Source organism: Calonectris borealis, chromosome 18 (genome assembly GCF_964195595.1).
Source record: "Calonectris borealis chromosome 18, bCalBor7.hap1.2, whole genome shotgun sequence".
Lineage (NCBI taxonomy): Eukaryota > Metazoa > Chordata > Aves > Procellariiformes > Procellariidae > Calonectris > Calonectris borealis.
In genome coordinates this window covers 16,026,498-16,042,350 of record NC_134329.1, presented here as the reverse complement: position 1 = coordinate 16,042,350, position 15,853 = coordinate 16,026,498, and the positions used below count along the sequence as shown (strand labels likewise).

General features: G+C 38.9%; 1 protein-coding gene across 1 annotated transcript in view; it reads right to left on the bottom strand.

Annotated features, from left to right (window-relative positions):
* TMEM132D (transmembrane protein 132D) overlaps positions 1-15,853 on the bottom strand; it is a 263,094-nt gene that overhangs the window by 198,204 nt on the left and 49,037 nt on the right. Inside the window, exon 2 of the mRNA XM_075168136.1 lies at positions 2,514-3,402. Within this exon, the coding sequence (XP_075024237.1) occupies positions 2,514-3,402 (889 nt within the window). The remainder of the gene's footprint in view (positions 1-2,513; positions 3,403-15,853) is intronic.

Genomic DNA, 15,853 nt, shown 5'->3' with positions numbered 1-15,853 from the left:
AAAGAATTTAAGCCAAAGCATTTAATCAAGCTCAATTTTTGCTCTTACCTGGTAGTTGCTTCTTTCCTTACAGCAGAAGATATATATAAATTAGCAACCACCAAAAACTGAATTAGCTATGTACATGTCATGGAGGGATGAATGCAGAACACAGATACTACAATTCTGACCCAGAACACAACCAAACAAAAGCTGAGACATACTGTAGCTAGATCAAAGACAGACAGGCAATGGTGCTTTAGAAGCACAGTAGAACAGATATTATAACTACTCTGATATTGCAGCAAATTATAGTCTGAAAGCCAGTTATGTTAGAAAATCAGGTCAAGAGAAATCAAAACTCATGAAAGTGACAGGAGTAACAGCAAGCTGTTACAGAAGTTTGTTTTTAAAAGGTAACAGCAAACTGATGTTTTTGAAGAAGAAAATGCCACATTTTTCATTTTGAACCGATATTTGCCATCTATTTTTAGCTTTTTTTTTGTTTTACGATACCTTAGATCTCAAAATAAAAAGCTAAAATTCAAACACATCGTTTCTTTCCAGAAAATTAATTTCAGAACTTCATTTAAAAGTTCAGGTGTTCAGTTTTCATCCTAATTTAAACAAAGCAAGATTTTTGAAAATTTTATAAACCTACATATAATATAATTATCATGGTTATAACTATGTCTACTTTTAACTGATCACAGCTCATGAAAATATAGATGCTTTGAAGTCAGATTTCTAAGACCCTGCATTTACAGAGTAAAAACAAGAAAAGTTTTTTTACCTTAATTCTCTCTTAGATAGAAAATGTTTATATTTAAACCAGTTTTCATATGTAGTAGAAGTTTCCATGCATGTCTGAAGCAATATCCCTTTAAAGTCATTAGTATAGAGAAAGATAGAAAGACATCCTTAACATTTACTATGAAATTAGTCACTCAGGAAACAACTTAAATCTTAGGCAGATTGACTCAGAAAATGAAAACCTGATATGGTAAGGAGAGTAGATATCCTACTGGTGTCTGTCCTCTAGCAGATGAAGAGGAAATAACTGTCCTCAAGTCAGCAACTAAGTGCTGTGGTTATTCAGTTTATATATCACACACTCACAAAGGAAAAATGAGCTGATTTTATGGCAAACCACTTCCCCCAGAAATCCCCCGGGGTGGGGGGAATAATGAGAATCACTAGCTTGAGCCCTTACTACTTAGGTCAGTGGAGTCAAATCTGACTTAGTCCTTAGTCTAGTATAAGGTATACATCCAAGTTCAACAATGTTGCATTTACAGCTTTGTGCCATTTTAATAATTGAGCCCTGAAACATATCTAGGTGACTGTAGCCAGAGATTTTTGGAGTTTGAGATGTATAACCACCAGAGAAAGGACAGTGTATTTTGTCAGAGTAGGATATGATTTCTTAGGTGAAAGCACCAAGCATCTCTAGTACTCAGCACCACTGTTTACTATAGTGCATCTGTGACATTTGTAGGAGTGAGGAGTTCACTGCTCCTTCTTACGATGCACCTCCTCTTTTGCAGGCATGTTTTGTGAGCCTTTCTGAGCTTTGGCACCAATGGTCATTTCTAGGACAAACACCCAAGACAAGTTAGTCTTAATCTCAGAAGCCAGAGTACAACATTGACCTCCAGTTCTAAAAGAGCTGACGTGAGTCATTGTTAAGGGATAAAAGAATGAAATCAGCTCTACATACACCAATCTTCCATGCGTCAGCCGCACAACCCTAGTTTATAGTGCTGGACCACAGAGTGGCAAACTTGAAAAGAAAAGACAACTGGACAGCCTCACTGCATGCAATGCACATCTGCTCTCAGTTTGCCACAGTACAGCCTGATAGTCTGTGCTGTTCTTTCTTGTATTATGTTGGTGGTTATAGTGAGCTTCCCACTGTAAACACCCCGATGCTTGGAAAGCAACGAAATAAATCAATGCGGCACTTGATGTTACATTCAAAAAACCACCACCATCACGCTCAGGTATTTTTCATTTTCAGAAATGGTTTTGGTATATCAGTAATACTTAGGAACCTCAAACATCCTATAAAACAGAACCAGGCTTACAACAAGTTGGGGTTTAAGCATATAAATCCTACTTAGATGCCTAATTCTTGCTCACTTCCTATAAATACCTTTGCGGGGTTGAGCTTTACTAATCTTAACATGAGTTCAATGAGAGATTAGGAGCACTGCAAACTCCAGCTCAGGAGACTTTAAATGTTATCTCCTATTAGCACGTAGATAAGTCCCAGCTCCACTATTTCAATTTTTATAAGAAGTACTCAAAGGACAACTTCAAGAAAAGGTCTTTCTCACTCAAAGAGATCACATCTCAGGCAATTCATACAATATTAGACTGAACAATAGGAGAAACGTTGAGTCAACCAACTGCGATACAACTTCTGTAAAGCAGCAACTGAAGGATTGTTAGGCAATTTATACATGAGAAAATGACTTCCCATACCAAGAGAAACAAAAAATAAGGTACAAAAGAAACACACACAGTCTTACCTCAGTGTGAACTGATCTTCTGTTGAATTTTTAGCAACAGATACAAGGAAAGTCAAAATGTCACCTTGCTTGACAGTCTTTGGTGCATACTGGATGGCAATATTATTATCCAATCTCATTTCATTTAAAGAAGGGCCAGCACGTGTCTGGTAAAGGAAAACACTTCCAATCCTCTGCAAGGGAGGTCCCGACTCATCAATGTCATTGCGCCCTGGTCGGATCCCATTACTTTTCCTTACATCCTCCTTGGTGCATTCCCCTTTCTCATCTCCTGGTTGTATGGCATAGTAAAGCTCCACAGGGCTCCCCTCAGACTGATCCATTGGTTTCTTACGGCCAGCAACAACTGTGGGGGGGTTAAACCAGCTTGGCAGGAGCTCCAGCTCTGCCACACACAACCCCAGATCTCCTTGCAATCTGCAGCTGCCTCTGACTTCTCGCGTCTCTCGAAAGGCAAACACCCGCAGACAGGGCAGCCTTTCCATGGTGCTATAGTCATCCCAGTCCCTGCCCACGATGTAGAACAGGACCTGGACTTTGGGCTTGCTTGGGTAAATTTTGTCACTCATTATGAAGGCCTTAAGCTTCCAATTAAAGGAGAACTTGTTAGTAGACCCAAATGGATTTGAAGACCACATTAAGTCCTGGGGCACTGCTTGTTCAATGGAAAAAGGTCCATAGCTGGCATTTAACACAGGTGGCCTCTTGGATTTGTAGATCAGAAAGGATTCCACTCGGGACTGCAAACTAGAATTCCTCATAATATCCTGGTTGGCTTCCTTAAGAAAGAAGGAAACATCCGCATTGTGGATACGATAGGTCACAGGCAAGTAAGTTGGCAGTAAAGAAAATCTCTGTATACTCTCCAGGATCCCTCGACTCTCAGTCACTGTTGAAAGGAAAAGAGAGTTTAAAAGATCAGATCTTCAAGTCATACTGTAATATAACCTCGCTGACTGTATTGAGGGGATCGACTGCTGTAGCTGATATTAGTGGCAATAGCAAGCATCATCAATGCATGCAGAGGTAGCCTCGGTAGATGATAATTTATCTAGTTAGCTTGGAAAACAGTAAGTTATGATATGTTCTACATGGCAGCTAGATTAAAAGCAGCAGCTTGTGTAGGTTTACTCATGCCAAAGGTCACATATATATAATATATATATCACAAATATATATACTTGCAATGTACATTTATTATTGGAGAGCAAAATTACCTATCTGCATCTGCAACATAAGATCATTGCACAGGCACATTTAAACAGGAATTTGATCACTAAAGCAAGCTGCACCTGTACAGGAAACCAATGCAATGATTTTACATCAAATGCTGCACATGGATCACTTAGAGTTCACTTCAACCTTCTTTTCAGCACTCAAGCAATACATGGATTTTAAGTGGTTTCCTGCACAAGGCTGAATATCACTTTAAGAATAGCTAGCACAGTAACCATTTACACAAAAGCTCCTTTAAACACTCTGGTACTAGAGGATTTCAAAAGGAGCTCTATTTGCATCCAATTTATAGTCCCTTCTATTTCACTTCATCTATGGAAAGAGGTGTTTTTTCTGTAAATAACTATCAGGATTCACGCCCCTGTTGTTGCCTAACCCTACATTGTTCCTTAATACAACTGCATTATCTGTAGGCTGTACATCACTGCACATTGAAAGAAGATTTTCAATGACACTGAGCCTCTCTTACTGCTAGATATCTATTTTAACTGTGCCATCGAGCAATTACCTGAGGCAGGCTATCACATTAAAGAATAAGCTCTCCATCCTTTCTAAGAACTGTCAGTCCCAAAGAGCAAAGACATACACTGATAAAAAATACAGATGCAAATACAATACGACCTTTCCTGTTTCAACATCTGTCCTCCGCGCTTATGTCTTCACACCCTAATTGTGAAATAAATTGCATTTTTTTTCATAGCAAATTCAAATCCTTACCCTTATTCAGAAAAGTGACAAAGGGTTACCACAGATGGCATTCAAAGGCAACCCAGTTTCCCAAGCTCTAGTCCATAAATGTTTTATTAGTCCTTATTTTTCGTTTGGCATCTGACCTAAATGTTTCTTTGCTCATCAAGTACTGCAGTGGCCTAAACTGATGTCAGATACTCCTAACCACCAACCTACCATTTATGTACTGCAATTCACTGCAAATCCTAGAACAGGATAGAAGGAGCTTGTTATCTTCAAATCTTATGGGAAGGTATCATTAGTTCCTAAAAACCTCCGATTCCTCTGATTTCAGACTGCAAGCATTCACCAAAATTGATCTGGAAAATGCCTCTCACAGCAACAATCATCTTATCTACCTATGGGCTGTATAACCTGAAAGAGGAATTCGCCTTTGCAGGAGAGGAAGCCACACTGATGCTACCCATAACCAGCATGTCAATCAAGGCACCTTCACAACAAAGCAGTTAATGCAGGAGATCTCACTCTGCCATAAATTTTGTCCAATCTCAGACAAGTTGCTTTTCCTGTGCTGCTGTTCTATGTCCAACAAATAAGGGTATTACTATTTATTTCCCCTCACCCTTTGTCTGTGTAGACTGCAAATGCAACAGACTTATCTTACTATTTATATAAAAGCATCACCTACAATAACAAGGCTGTGATCTCAGTTAAGGTCTCCAGGCGCTAACATAATGCAAAACAATAAACTGGAAAAACTGGAGCAAAGAACTTTCTATATGGAAAAGCAAAACCAGCTGGCTATTAAAAAACAAAACAAAACAAAGCCAAACCAAAACACAAACAAACCCTAGATGAGGGTGGGCATCATTCAGCTGTAAGACAGAAGGACCAAATCTCAGAATGAAAGAGGCCAGGAAGAAAGGATTGCAGAGAAGAGTTTCACAGTTTTGGAAATCTTTCTCTCCATCTTGAAAAACTGAAATTCCTCTCCCAATAAACAATTAAAATAAAACCTTACTTTTAAAAGTTTAATTAATGTCAATTCTTAAACCCCACCTGGAATTAGAAATAAATTCCATCTGAAGAATCGGGAAAATGGCCTCATCATCATATGAGACTGTAAATTGCAACAGCAATAAAAGGCTGAAGTCCCGTGATCCCTAGAGGTGGAAAATTCAGCTTAGATCTTGTTTGAATTTAGAGGAAGTCACACCCAAGGCTTTTGTGCTTGTTTTTAATCAAGAGTAAACTGCAGAGATTCTTTGCATGCAAAAACACCCTTTATTTTAGCCTTGGTCTTTTCAGCATTCAGCTCCCATTCTCTCTCCAGATATTCATTGAGAGCTGATGAAGTTTTTAAAGACCTTTTTCTAGATAAACCCCCAACAAAGATTTCTAACAACTCTGAATGGCTTTGCTAGTACTTAGAGTTGCAGGGATGCATCTCTCCTATCCAGCCCTAAGGCAAAACTTGTTCTGCTCTTGTACTCCTCAGATCACCCAGCCCATAACATCGTTCCTCCATCTAATGTCCCATTTATAAATTCCACACTCATTTTGTACTCCTCCCAACAGCTTGGCAAAGCACCATTAAACACAGTGAGGCATAAAGGAGGCAACTTAGAGAGAGGAAATAAGCTCAGGGTATTCAATTTTTTATTTCCCTTACTTTGATTGCAGCTCCCTTCCCTTGCATTCCACAGGGAGAAGTACATTATTTTTATATTAAAACTAACAGGGTGTTTCACCTCATAATTTTTTAATCGTTTGTTTTAGAGCTTAATTATCTAAGGGATTAAAAAATCTTCCCTCTGTATTCTCCATCTCCACAGGACAATGTTCCTCAGAGTTTGTAAATCAATGACTCTTTGGAATAGGAGAGCAACACAAATTAAAAAAAAAAAACAAAAAACAAAAAAAAAAAAAAACAAAAAAAACACAAAAACCAAAACAAAACCAAAACAAAAAACCAGAAGGTGAACTGCCTATTAAAAAAAAGGAAACAATCTCACCAGATAGAGCAGGGTCCATTGGTTTTTAAATTTTTGGGCAATGGCAAACTGGTCTGCTCACTGTTGCACTTCCCCCTACCATCAAGCTGTGGACGTGCACTGAATATGAATTTGCTTATGCTGGAAGCTGACAGCAGCTTTCCAAACAGCCAAAGGCCAAAAATTCAAACAATTTTACACTTTTATCTGGGGAGATTTATAATCAGCACAAACAGAAAAAAATTCTCAAAAACTACACTGAGCTCTGCAGTACCATCTGGATTTTGACCGTGAAAGTTTATTAAGGATTCTGAAGGATAGGGAATTAAAAACAAAAACAACAACAACGTCCTTAATTGCAACCATGACTATTTTTGTAAAAATTATGCATGTTTTTACAACGGCAGAATTGCAGAAGATTACAATTTTGTGTGTTATTGGGTGAGACCCAGCATAAAAGTGGAGTTTTAAAGATTTAAGTCATATCATCTACCCTAAACATTACATCAGATCTATACCACCATAATCAAAATACCACAGGAATAACTCACTTGAATAAATAAGACAAGAATCATAAAGTGAATCTCTCAGTTTAAATATGTCAAACAAAATAAAGGATGGGTAACTGAAGTGCTGTTAAGGAAACATCATCAAGACAAAAAATACACAGTTAAATTCAGGAACTGCCATTTATCTTTACTGTACCACTATATCTGAAGGCTTGTCTACATGGCGAACTTGGCAGGACAATAACCAAGAGTGCAGTACATTAACTAGCCTTACTAGTTCTCTCTATGGATGTATGGCACAGAGTACGTCATACTCTGTGTCAATAGAGAAGGCAGTGGTACCAGATTAAAACAAACTTTGAGGATTTTAATCTATCCATATAAGGATAGATTGCTATGATCTATAGAGATCCGCTCAACTTTGAGTTGATTAGTTGTGGCAAGCTGCAAGATCAGTTTATCTTAAGCTGAGACATTGCAGAGGAAAAAACAGATTCTTCCAGAGGACCACAGCAAGCAATGCCTCACAGCACTACTGAATCTCGAGGGGCTAACCCTCAACTGGAGTAAACTGGAGTAAAGGTCTGGTGAAAACAGTCTACTGCAACTGCAGAGTGGTGTTACAGCATTCTGGATTCAGAAGATGATCCCCAACTGTTTGAAGCAAACCAATAAAATCTAATTTTGATGCTGTGCTTATGCCAGGAGCTATTATTTCTCCATCCCTTACAACCATGTCTGTATTTGACCTCCCATGCTGTGAATGGTTTGTTGAGGATTTCAATCAGTGGCCACCTGGGAAGAGATGCTGTAGCAGGGTGGTTTTCTTTCCTTTCTCTTTAGTAAATCTTCCCCTGACTGACACTGTTTTAAAAATACCTGTCATTGATGGAAGAAGCAAATTCTTTGCAGGTCAGTGAATTTGAAAAAATCCGAGAAAAAGGCAGCGTATTCAGTCTCCTCTTGCACAGCCAAAGCTTGCGCATATGATATATCCCTGAACATGACATTGTAAACATGCTGCATTTACCTTCCAAAAGGTCATACTGCTTTCTTCATTAGGCTATTAATTTTGTACTGCAGTCTGGCTAAAACTCTTAAATCTTTATTTCTTTAATATCATGTAACAGCAGCTCTCAGTCAATGACAAAAACACTATTCATAACTCAGTTTTACTGCAAAGTTATTGACCATGGTTTCAGAAAATTGAAGAAATCTGCCAGACCACTAACTTCATTCTATATTGCCAGATCCTTGGGACTTCATTGCCCTAACAGTTACTTTATTTTTAACTGTTCAATCCACGATCATCCAGCATTCATGAGAAATAAAACACTCTTCCAATCAATTATATAGTGCTACTATTTAAAAAAAAAAAATTGCCCTTTTCTTGTAGATTGAAGGGAACAACTTCTTAAGAAAATTGCCTTACCAGCTGCAAGCTCAGACTGGTAATGCAATAGATGAAGTTTGTTGCTGTATCTTGTGGATTGAGATTGGTTCTTTTCAGTCTGGCCAGAAATTTTACCTTTTTAGCTAGTTTCAGCTGTTCTCCTTGAATATTCTGAACACTTTTGCTCTCCTAGGTTTGATAGGCATTGGAATTTTTTTTAGCCAAAATCTCTAGGGGGAAAAAAAAAAAATCTGGTAGTGTGATCTATTTCCAGATCTGAAAACTAATGTCACAAGAATGTCTGTTCCAATAAAACTTCATGCTCACTTTTCGAAAATTAAGACATTTCAGTCTTGACCTAGTTAAGTGACTGAATCCACTAATGCTCAAAAAATGAGGCAGTTTAAAGCTAAGCTATAAACATAGTGAATACCATCCCCAGGTGTATCTCAGTCAGTTCTTAGCAGAGGGATGATCCACTCTGCCAGTATATGTCACTTACTATGGACAGAGTCAATTAAGACTGTGTCACATGAATATCTGAGTAGGATCATTTCCATCTTACAGGATTTGTTGGTTGCTTGTCACGTTCCTTCCTCAGGTTCAAGCGTCCTTCTGCGCAGCCCTTACACATGAATAGACAAAACTAGAGCTTTCCAAGGATGACTTACCGTGTTCCCTCTTTTGCCAGTCTTGTGGCAGCTTCAATCTACTTAAAACAATTAGCACTACATTTTCAAGCTTTTGATTAAGTGCTATACTTTATTGAGAACAGCTTTATGACACAGTGACAAACGGATGGGAGGTTTTGATCTCAGACAGAAAGAAAGGCAATACAGGCTTTGTGGCAGTTGCTCATTTTGCTTGTTTAAAAGCAATGAAGTTGTTCATTGGTTACACTTTGCAGCGGTGCTCAACAGAAGTCCAGAGGGAGGGAGCACTGTAGATACAGAACAGCACAGCGCAATAGGCTGTAAAGAACATCAATAGCTCAAACGCATTGGGGGGCAACAAATGAAACCCACAGGAAGAAACGCACTGCACCACATGATCAAAAACCTGCAAACCCACCCAAGATCTTACTGCAGATGATTTTCTTTGAAACCATTTGCACACAGCCGCACACCTAATCTGTGCAGTAAGACACAGAGGCAGGAAAGTATTTTAATAACTTGATGCCATAAACATGAATCTATCCCACAGATATCCACATTGAAAATTGCATGCTGGAGTTAATTCCCTGACAAGAAATTAAACCAAAAAGCTGCAAGATTAATTTTCTGTTAGGTTACGCTACGGTATATGCATCCAGAAGTGAACCGCTTGGTACCCGGTTGGACAGGCTAGCTTTCTTGCCTAGTTAGCACCTCATTTTAGCATTGATTCTGGGAATTTAATTATATTATTAAATCTTTATTACTTCTGCGACCAGAAGCCTTAACCGAAATCAGACTTCATCAGAAGGAGCAGTATTTGCCTGAAAGAATCTACAATTCAAGTTAATAGACAAGGTTTTAAGAACTGGAAATTGATGCCAAAATAGTGATGGGATTTACCAAAAGCCATAAAGCCAGCATGCATTCAGGGCTAGAAACCAGCCATAAATCACTAATTTCCTCTCTCTAGTCAGTATTTGAGATGAACATTTCAAAAATATTTTCAACAGCGATTTTTTGATAAAACCTGAAAATGAAAGGGTGGTTGAGGACTAAATCAGCCAGATTTTCCTGTAGTCTTCCACTACTTTGTCATATCAGCCAAAAAAAGAAAACTCTTGTTCAACATCTCTGCCACAGATAACAGAGGAAGCTGAGCCATCGCATCTCTAGCACAGAGATACAGCTGAGCTTCTGCCTACACTTCACAGGAACATTTCCACAGGTAAGTTTTCCTATCCTGAATAGGACCTATTTCTTACAACTAAGCATTTCCTTATGAAGACATTACTATACGTAAAAATGTTCAGTGATCACATTATTCTCTACACAGCTGTGTAACACATAAGGCTGAAATAACAATTGACGCATTACTATTCACTACTATTCACACTGGAGCACTGATTTCCCATCATTCTTTGTCTACTTGTTTGGAAGATGAGTATCAGCATCTATCTACCATACCAGTACAGAAATAAAAGAATCCAGCCTATCTGGCAGCAGGAACCCTAATCTTTCCTTAGTGTTGTCACACCATTAGAGAACAGTTTCCAGAAAAATCTCATGCTTTCAGTAACAAACACCATCATTCTAAAGGGCAAGTACCAAAACAACAGCGATAAGGCTAAATCAATGTGTCACAAATAGGAAAACAAAAATAGAACTCTGGAATCCAAGAATCATGCATTTATCTGTAGCAAATTAAAAAGAAAAATGGCTTCAAAGCCAAAAGTCACCAATTTCTTTTTAAGTCTTTTCCTTATTAGCATTTCAGACTGCTCTACCTGCTTCGCTTTATAACATTCCCTGTAACTGTTTCATACTTGGGAAATTATCATTCTTCTCTGAGAACAATGATGTTCCCAACCTGCCAACATTCCCCCCTTCCCCCAAGTTATTACAACTCATGTTCCAGTTCTGCACATCTGTGCAGAGCTTGTTACAAAGCAAGGGAAAGACTACTTGAACATCAAGGCCACAGACTATGTAGAAGAGCTTCTTTGTAAAAAGGTGACTCCTCATTTCTTGTAAGAGAATTTTAAAGAAGTTGGAGTATTGTTGGAGAATGCAACATACATTAAGTGACAGTCACAAAGTAGATGCTGAATAAAGCAAATTAAACTTTGCGCAGATGCAGACAGATCATTTGTACCACCATTTCTCAGAAGAATACACACTTGCAAACCATTGTTTTTATGAAAACTATCAAGCATTGCTACTGCAGTAAGAAACAGAAAAGCTGAATCCTGCAACGAAGTAAGTACTCTGACACAATGTGCTTAAACTTCATGAGAATATTCCTGTGCAGAAAGACAAGTCAGTTAATGCTTTGCTGAAACAGGGGCTGGACTCCTCTGCACGAGGCAATGTTACAGCCTGCCCATCAAAACCACTTTTGCTTCTGTGTTATCAATCCTGCTCGATTGCTCCTCTTGAGCAATCTTGTACTCCATCTTGCAATTTCTCTATTAACTCCACAAAGAAGTTTCCATTACCTGAGTGGGAAAGGAAGAAAACCTCCTAATGAAATACAGTATGAAATTCATCCCAGAAGGGTCTCCAAATACAATACTGAATCAGAAAACAAGAAATACAGCTGCAAAGCCATCCTCAATTAAGAAATCTATTCCATCTTTAGTGGTGTACCATTTGGCCCACCTCAAAGAATTGTCACTCAAGGGTTTCAAGGACTCTGGCTCAAGCTTCTGATTTTACCTAAAGGGGGGCAAGTAAATCTGGATGATAGACTTTGTACGTACTATGACTGTATTATCTCCAATCAAGTACACACTGTCAGGTGTGTGATTGGACCATTCAACTGCTGTGACCATGACAGTGTTAGTTATGTTGTCAATGGGATGTTACTAGACCACAGTGACTTATATTATATGGTCTCTCCACACAATCTCTTTCACACAGGAACTCTAAGTTTAATTTTACAGAAAAATTTAGAAGTTACAAACATTCAGAAAATGGTCTTCTAGAAAGGGAGCTCTTGCTCCACCAGACAAAGCAACTGGAACCACAGAAACAATCCTCAGTCTTAACATAAGCCACTATGTGATGCTTCAAAAGCAGGGCAATAAACTAAAACCAAAATGAATCTATCAGTTTCACAAGCCTGCCTGTCAGGAACTCCTTGTGGGCTGCCATAAATGGTAAGTCTGAAAGTTGAATCGTGACATCAAAGGATTTCCATGCCTCCATGTCTGGAGTGAGAACAGGCATCTGATCTTCGCATGTGTAACTGGCATGCTGTCCTAGTTTTGGCTGGGATAGGGTTAAATTTCTTCCTAGTGCTGTGTTTTGGATTTAGTATGAGGAGAATGTTGATAACACACTGATGTTTCAGTTGTTGCTAAGTGCCCTCCTAGTCCAAGGACAGCTCCCATGCCTACTGACTGAGCTAGGTACACAAAATGGGAGGGAACATAATCAGGACAGCCAGCCCAGCTGGCCAATGGGGTATTCCATACCATGTGACATCATGCTCAGTATATGAATGGTAAGCGTGATCCAGGAAGTGCCGATCGCTACTTGGTTATCGGTCAGCGCGGGTGGTGAGCAATTGCATTGTGCATCACTCATTTTGTATATTCTATCATTATTTATTATCATTATTCTCCCTTTTCTGTTCTATTAAACTGTCTTTATCTCAACCCACGAGTTTTTCTCACTCTTACCCTTCTGATTCTCTCCCCATCCCACTGGGGGGCGGGGGGAGTGAGTGAGCGGCTGCGTGGTATTTGGCTGCCTGCCAGGTTAAACCACGACACATGCATAACTTCCAAGGATCATTAAAGGTCATATACTCATCCAGCACCTTTCATACTTTAACTCTGTTATTTGACTTGATGGGTTTATAAGTGCTCATCCTCGATACACACTCACGGATGCAGATTGTACTTCCAGTTGCTGTATCAATCCAGGAATTCCAGTTGCCTTAATGGGCCTGATTATCAGTCAGATAAGGTCTTTTTGACAACAGCACTATAGTCTGATGACACAATATTTTCTTTGAATATCACATTTTACTGAAGTTTGAAGAAACTTCTGTAAATTAATCATTGATGGCAGGACAGACTACACCTCATCATTCATTAGGAGAGAGATGAACAATCCTGAAGTTATTTTATTATTCACATTGACAGACAGATAAAGAAATCATTTAAATAAACGGGCTGCAGAGGAACACATACACCTTTATATTACCAAGTGATACACAAATGATCAGAGACAGATCATATAACAAAGGCAAGTTCCCACCTGAAATGGCAGCAAAGTAATAATTACAGAGAAAATTATTAAGATAAAAGGAAATGGCACTGTTTCACAGGAGATCTGATGTCAGCCTGAACATGAAAGGGCAAAGCAGTGATGGGCATCACAAAGTTTACAGTAAGAAAAACAGAAAAAAGACCAACCCAAACCCACAGTCATGTTAACTATTGGGGGATAGGGAAAGAGTGGCTAGGAAAATTTTTCTGACTCCAGATGCAAAACATCAATAATCACACAGAGGGCTGTCCCCAATCCATCAACTGCATGTGATGCAAGGAGTAAAGGTACTAAACATGGTAAGATGCATCACTCCCTTGAGTGTGTCATTGCTTACAGCAAACAGTGAGCTTTCATCCCTAACTCACTGGGCCATCTTGACCACACCCTCTCTTGGCCTTTTTTGCAATTTTGGTGCATTTATTAACGAACCATAAAAAGATAGAATCTTTCTTTAATGAAAATAGCACTATTCATAAGTTAGGTGCTATCCTCGAAGAGACAAGGGCTTCAGTGTCTAACGTACTGAAAGATTTATCAGGCTTTCAATGGCAATAGTTTGCGTCTCCCTTTCTGTCCCCCCCCATCCCCCTACTTGCAGAGGAAGAAAGAAATTATGAAGACTTCAAAGATTTAAAAAACAAAAAACAAACACACACACACCCTCTGAACCCAAAAAACCCCACAAACTTAGAAAGCTTAAATTCCTGCCAGGAGTATCTTGACTTAAATACTATTTCTAGTGTAATTATGTTTAGGAACCAATAAAAGGAAAGTAAGGCTGGGTAGAGGGGAGTACAGAGTGCCAGGAATCCAACATCAATTGTCAAATTCCTCATGACAGAGACAGAAATACAGGACTGCACATGGAACAGCCTTATACTGCTTAAATAGACTCTATTCAGACAAACAGACGTTGATCAGACTCTGCCTCAAATGTCTGCAAAATTCTCCCTTCATTTTCTGCAAGGATACCAGGGACTGTGTGGAGGCTGCAGTTCTGCTACCAGGCCATTATTGATGGGAGGAAAAAAATTTTAGGCATTAAATTAAATTAACACCTGACTCAGCAAAAGTAATAGGCCAGTTTCTGCTGCCGGCCTTTTATGAGACAAGCCATGTCTATATACCCTAATCCAATTCCAGTGGAATGTGAACTGCAGCACTGTTCGTGGCTGCTGGCTGATCATTCTCTCCCTCCAGAGTATGTTTTTTTAAAATTAATTTTAAATTTGTTAATCCATATCGTGCCTCTATATCTTGCTGTAGGCTCTGTGCCTGAATTTGTACAACCAACAATTACAATATTGATCTTCTATTGCTATATTCACTAACAAGATAAAAAGATTTTTTTTTTTTTTAAGTCTTATTTAAATAACACCATAACGCAGGTATATGCAGTAAATTTCCAGGAACGTCAATAAAACTTGCAATATTTTGTTACATACATACCCATTTTACATTCATTAAAGAAAATGCAACTTAAAAATATTTGAGTGTGTTCTCAGAAGGAAGGGAAGATATTAATGGGTATTTGTACCTGGAAAGTCTAGAAATTGGAGGGTACCATAGGATATATATATGTATATACACACATGTACACACACAAGGACAGATACAAGAAAGAATCTGACTTTGGTAGCATGGGACACAGCCAGAGCTAAGTAACACTGCTTCTTGGGTATTTCTATTCTTCCCTATGGTCTGTGGTATAGACACATTATGAACATGGGAATACATAGTGTCCTGAATCCGTAGGGTCGTCCTGCTTAGAAAATTCAGGAAACAAAGGTTTAACTCCTGTCCTGAAAAGCTGTTCTAAAATAACATGTACAGTCCACATCTGTCAGCAACCACTAAGATATCTCACCAACTTTCCCCAAATACAAAGGCTATACTCATTAATGGAGATGAGTAAGAACCTTCTTGACATGTTCCTACTAACTTCTGAATCATGAGGTCTTCATCCTTCACATGAAGTTTTCTCTCTTTGCTACAAGGTACCATATGTAACCCTGACACATCCCCGATGATTTTCATCTTCTTGTCAACTAAGTAGGAAGCTAAGGTCTCTCAGAAAAAGAATTTGCCTGAAAAAAAGGCACACAAACATCAGAATAACTAACCAGGCAGTTTTTCAGGAGCCTTATTCTGACCATTGAACAACATCAAACTCCTAGCAGGCCTGTAGCATGCCTACAGATGCTCAGCTATCTCTAATAGCAGCAGGCATGGGATCTTGTCTCTCTCTCTCTCTACATGCCAGAGAGGAAAAATGAATACATACTTTTTTCTAAAGAAAGTTTTGCAGAGCTAACTAAAGCAGCTGTGTGTGCAGCTAGCTATACCTCAGCTGCTTTATCATCCCCAGGAGTATCCATAATCCACTCCCAGATCGTGACTGAGCAGAAGAGATGATCTAATCTAAAACTTGCTAAGTGGCTCTTCTCTTCTCATTCCTCTTTTGCTTCCTCCCAATTGCAAAATCGTGCCCTCTCCACTAGGGAGGGTGGTCATCTCTTCTTACAGGTGAGATGACTCAGCTCATCTAGATTGGCAGAAAAAAATCTAGTTTTTCCTGGCT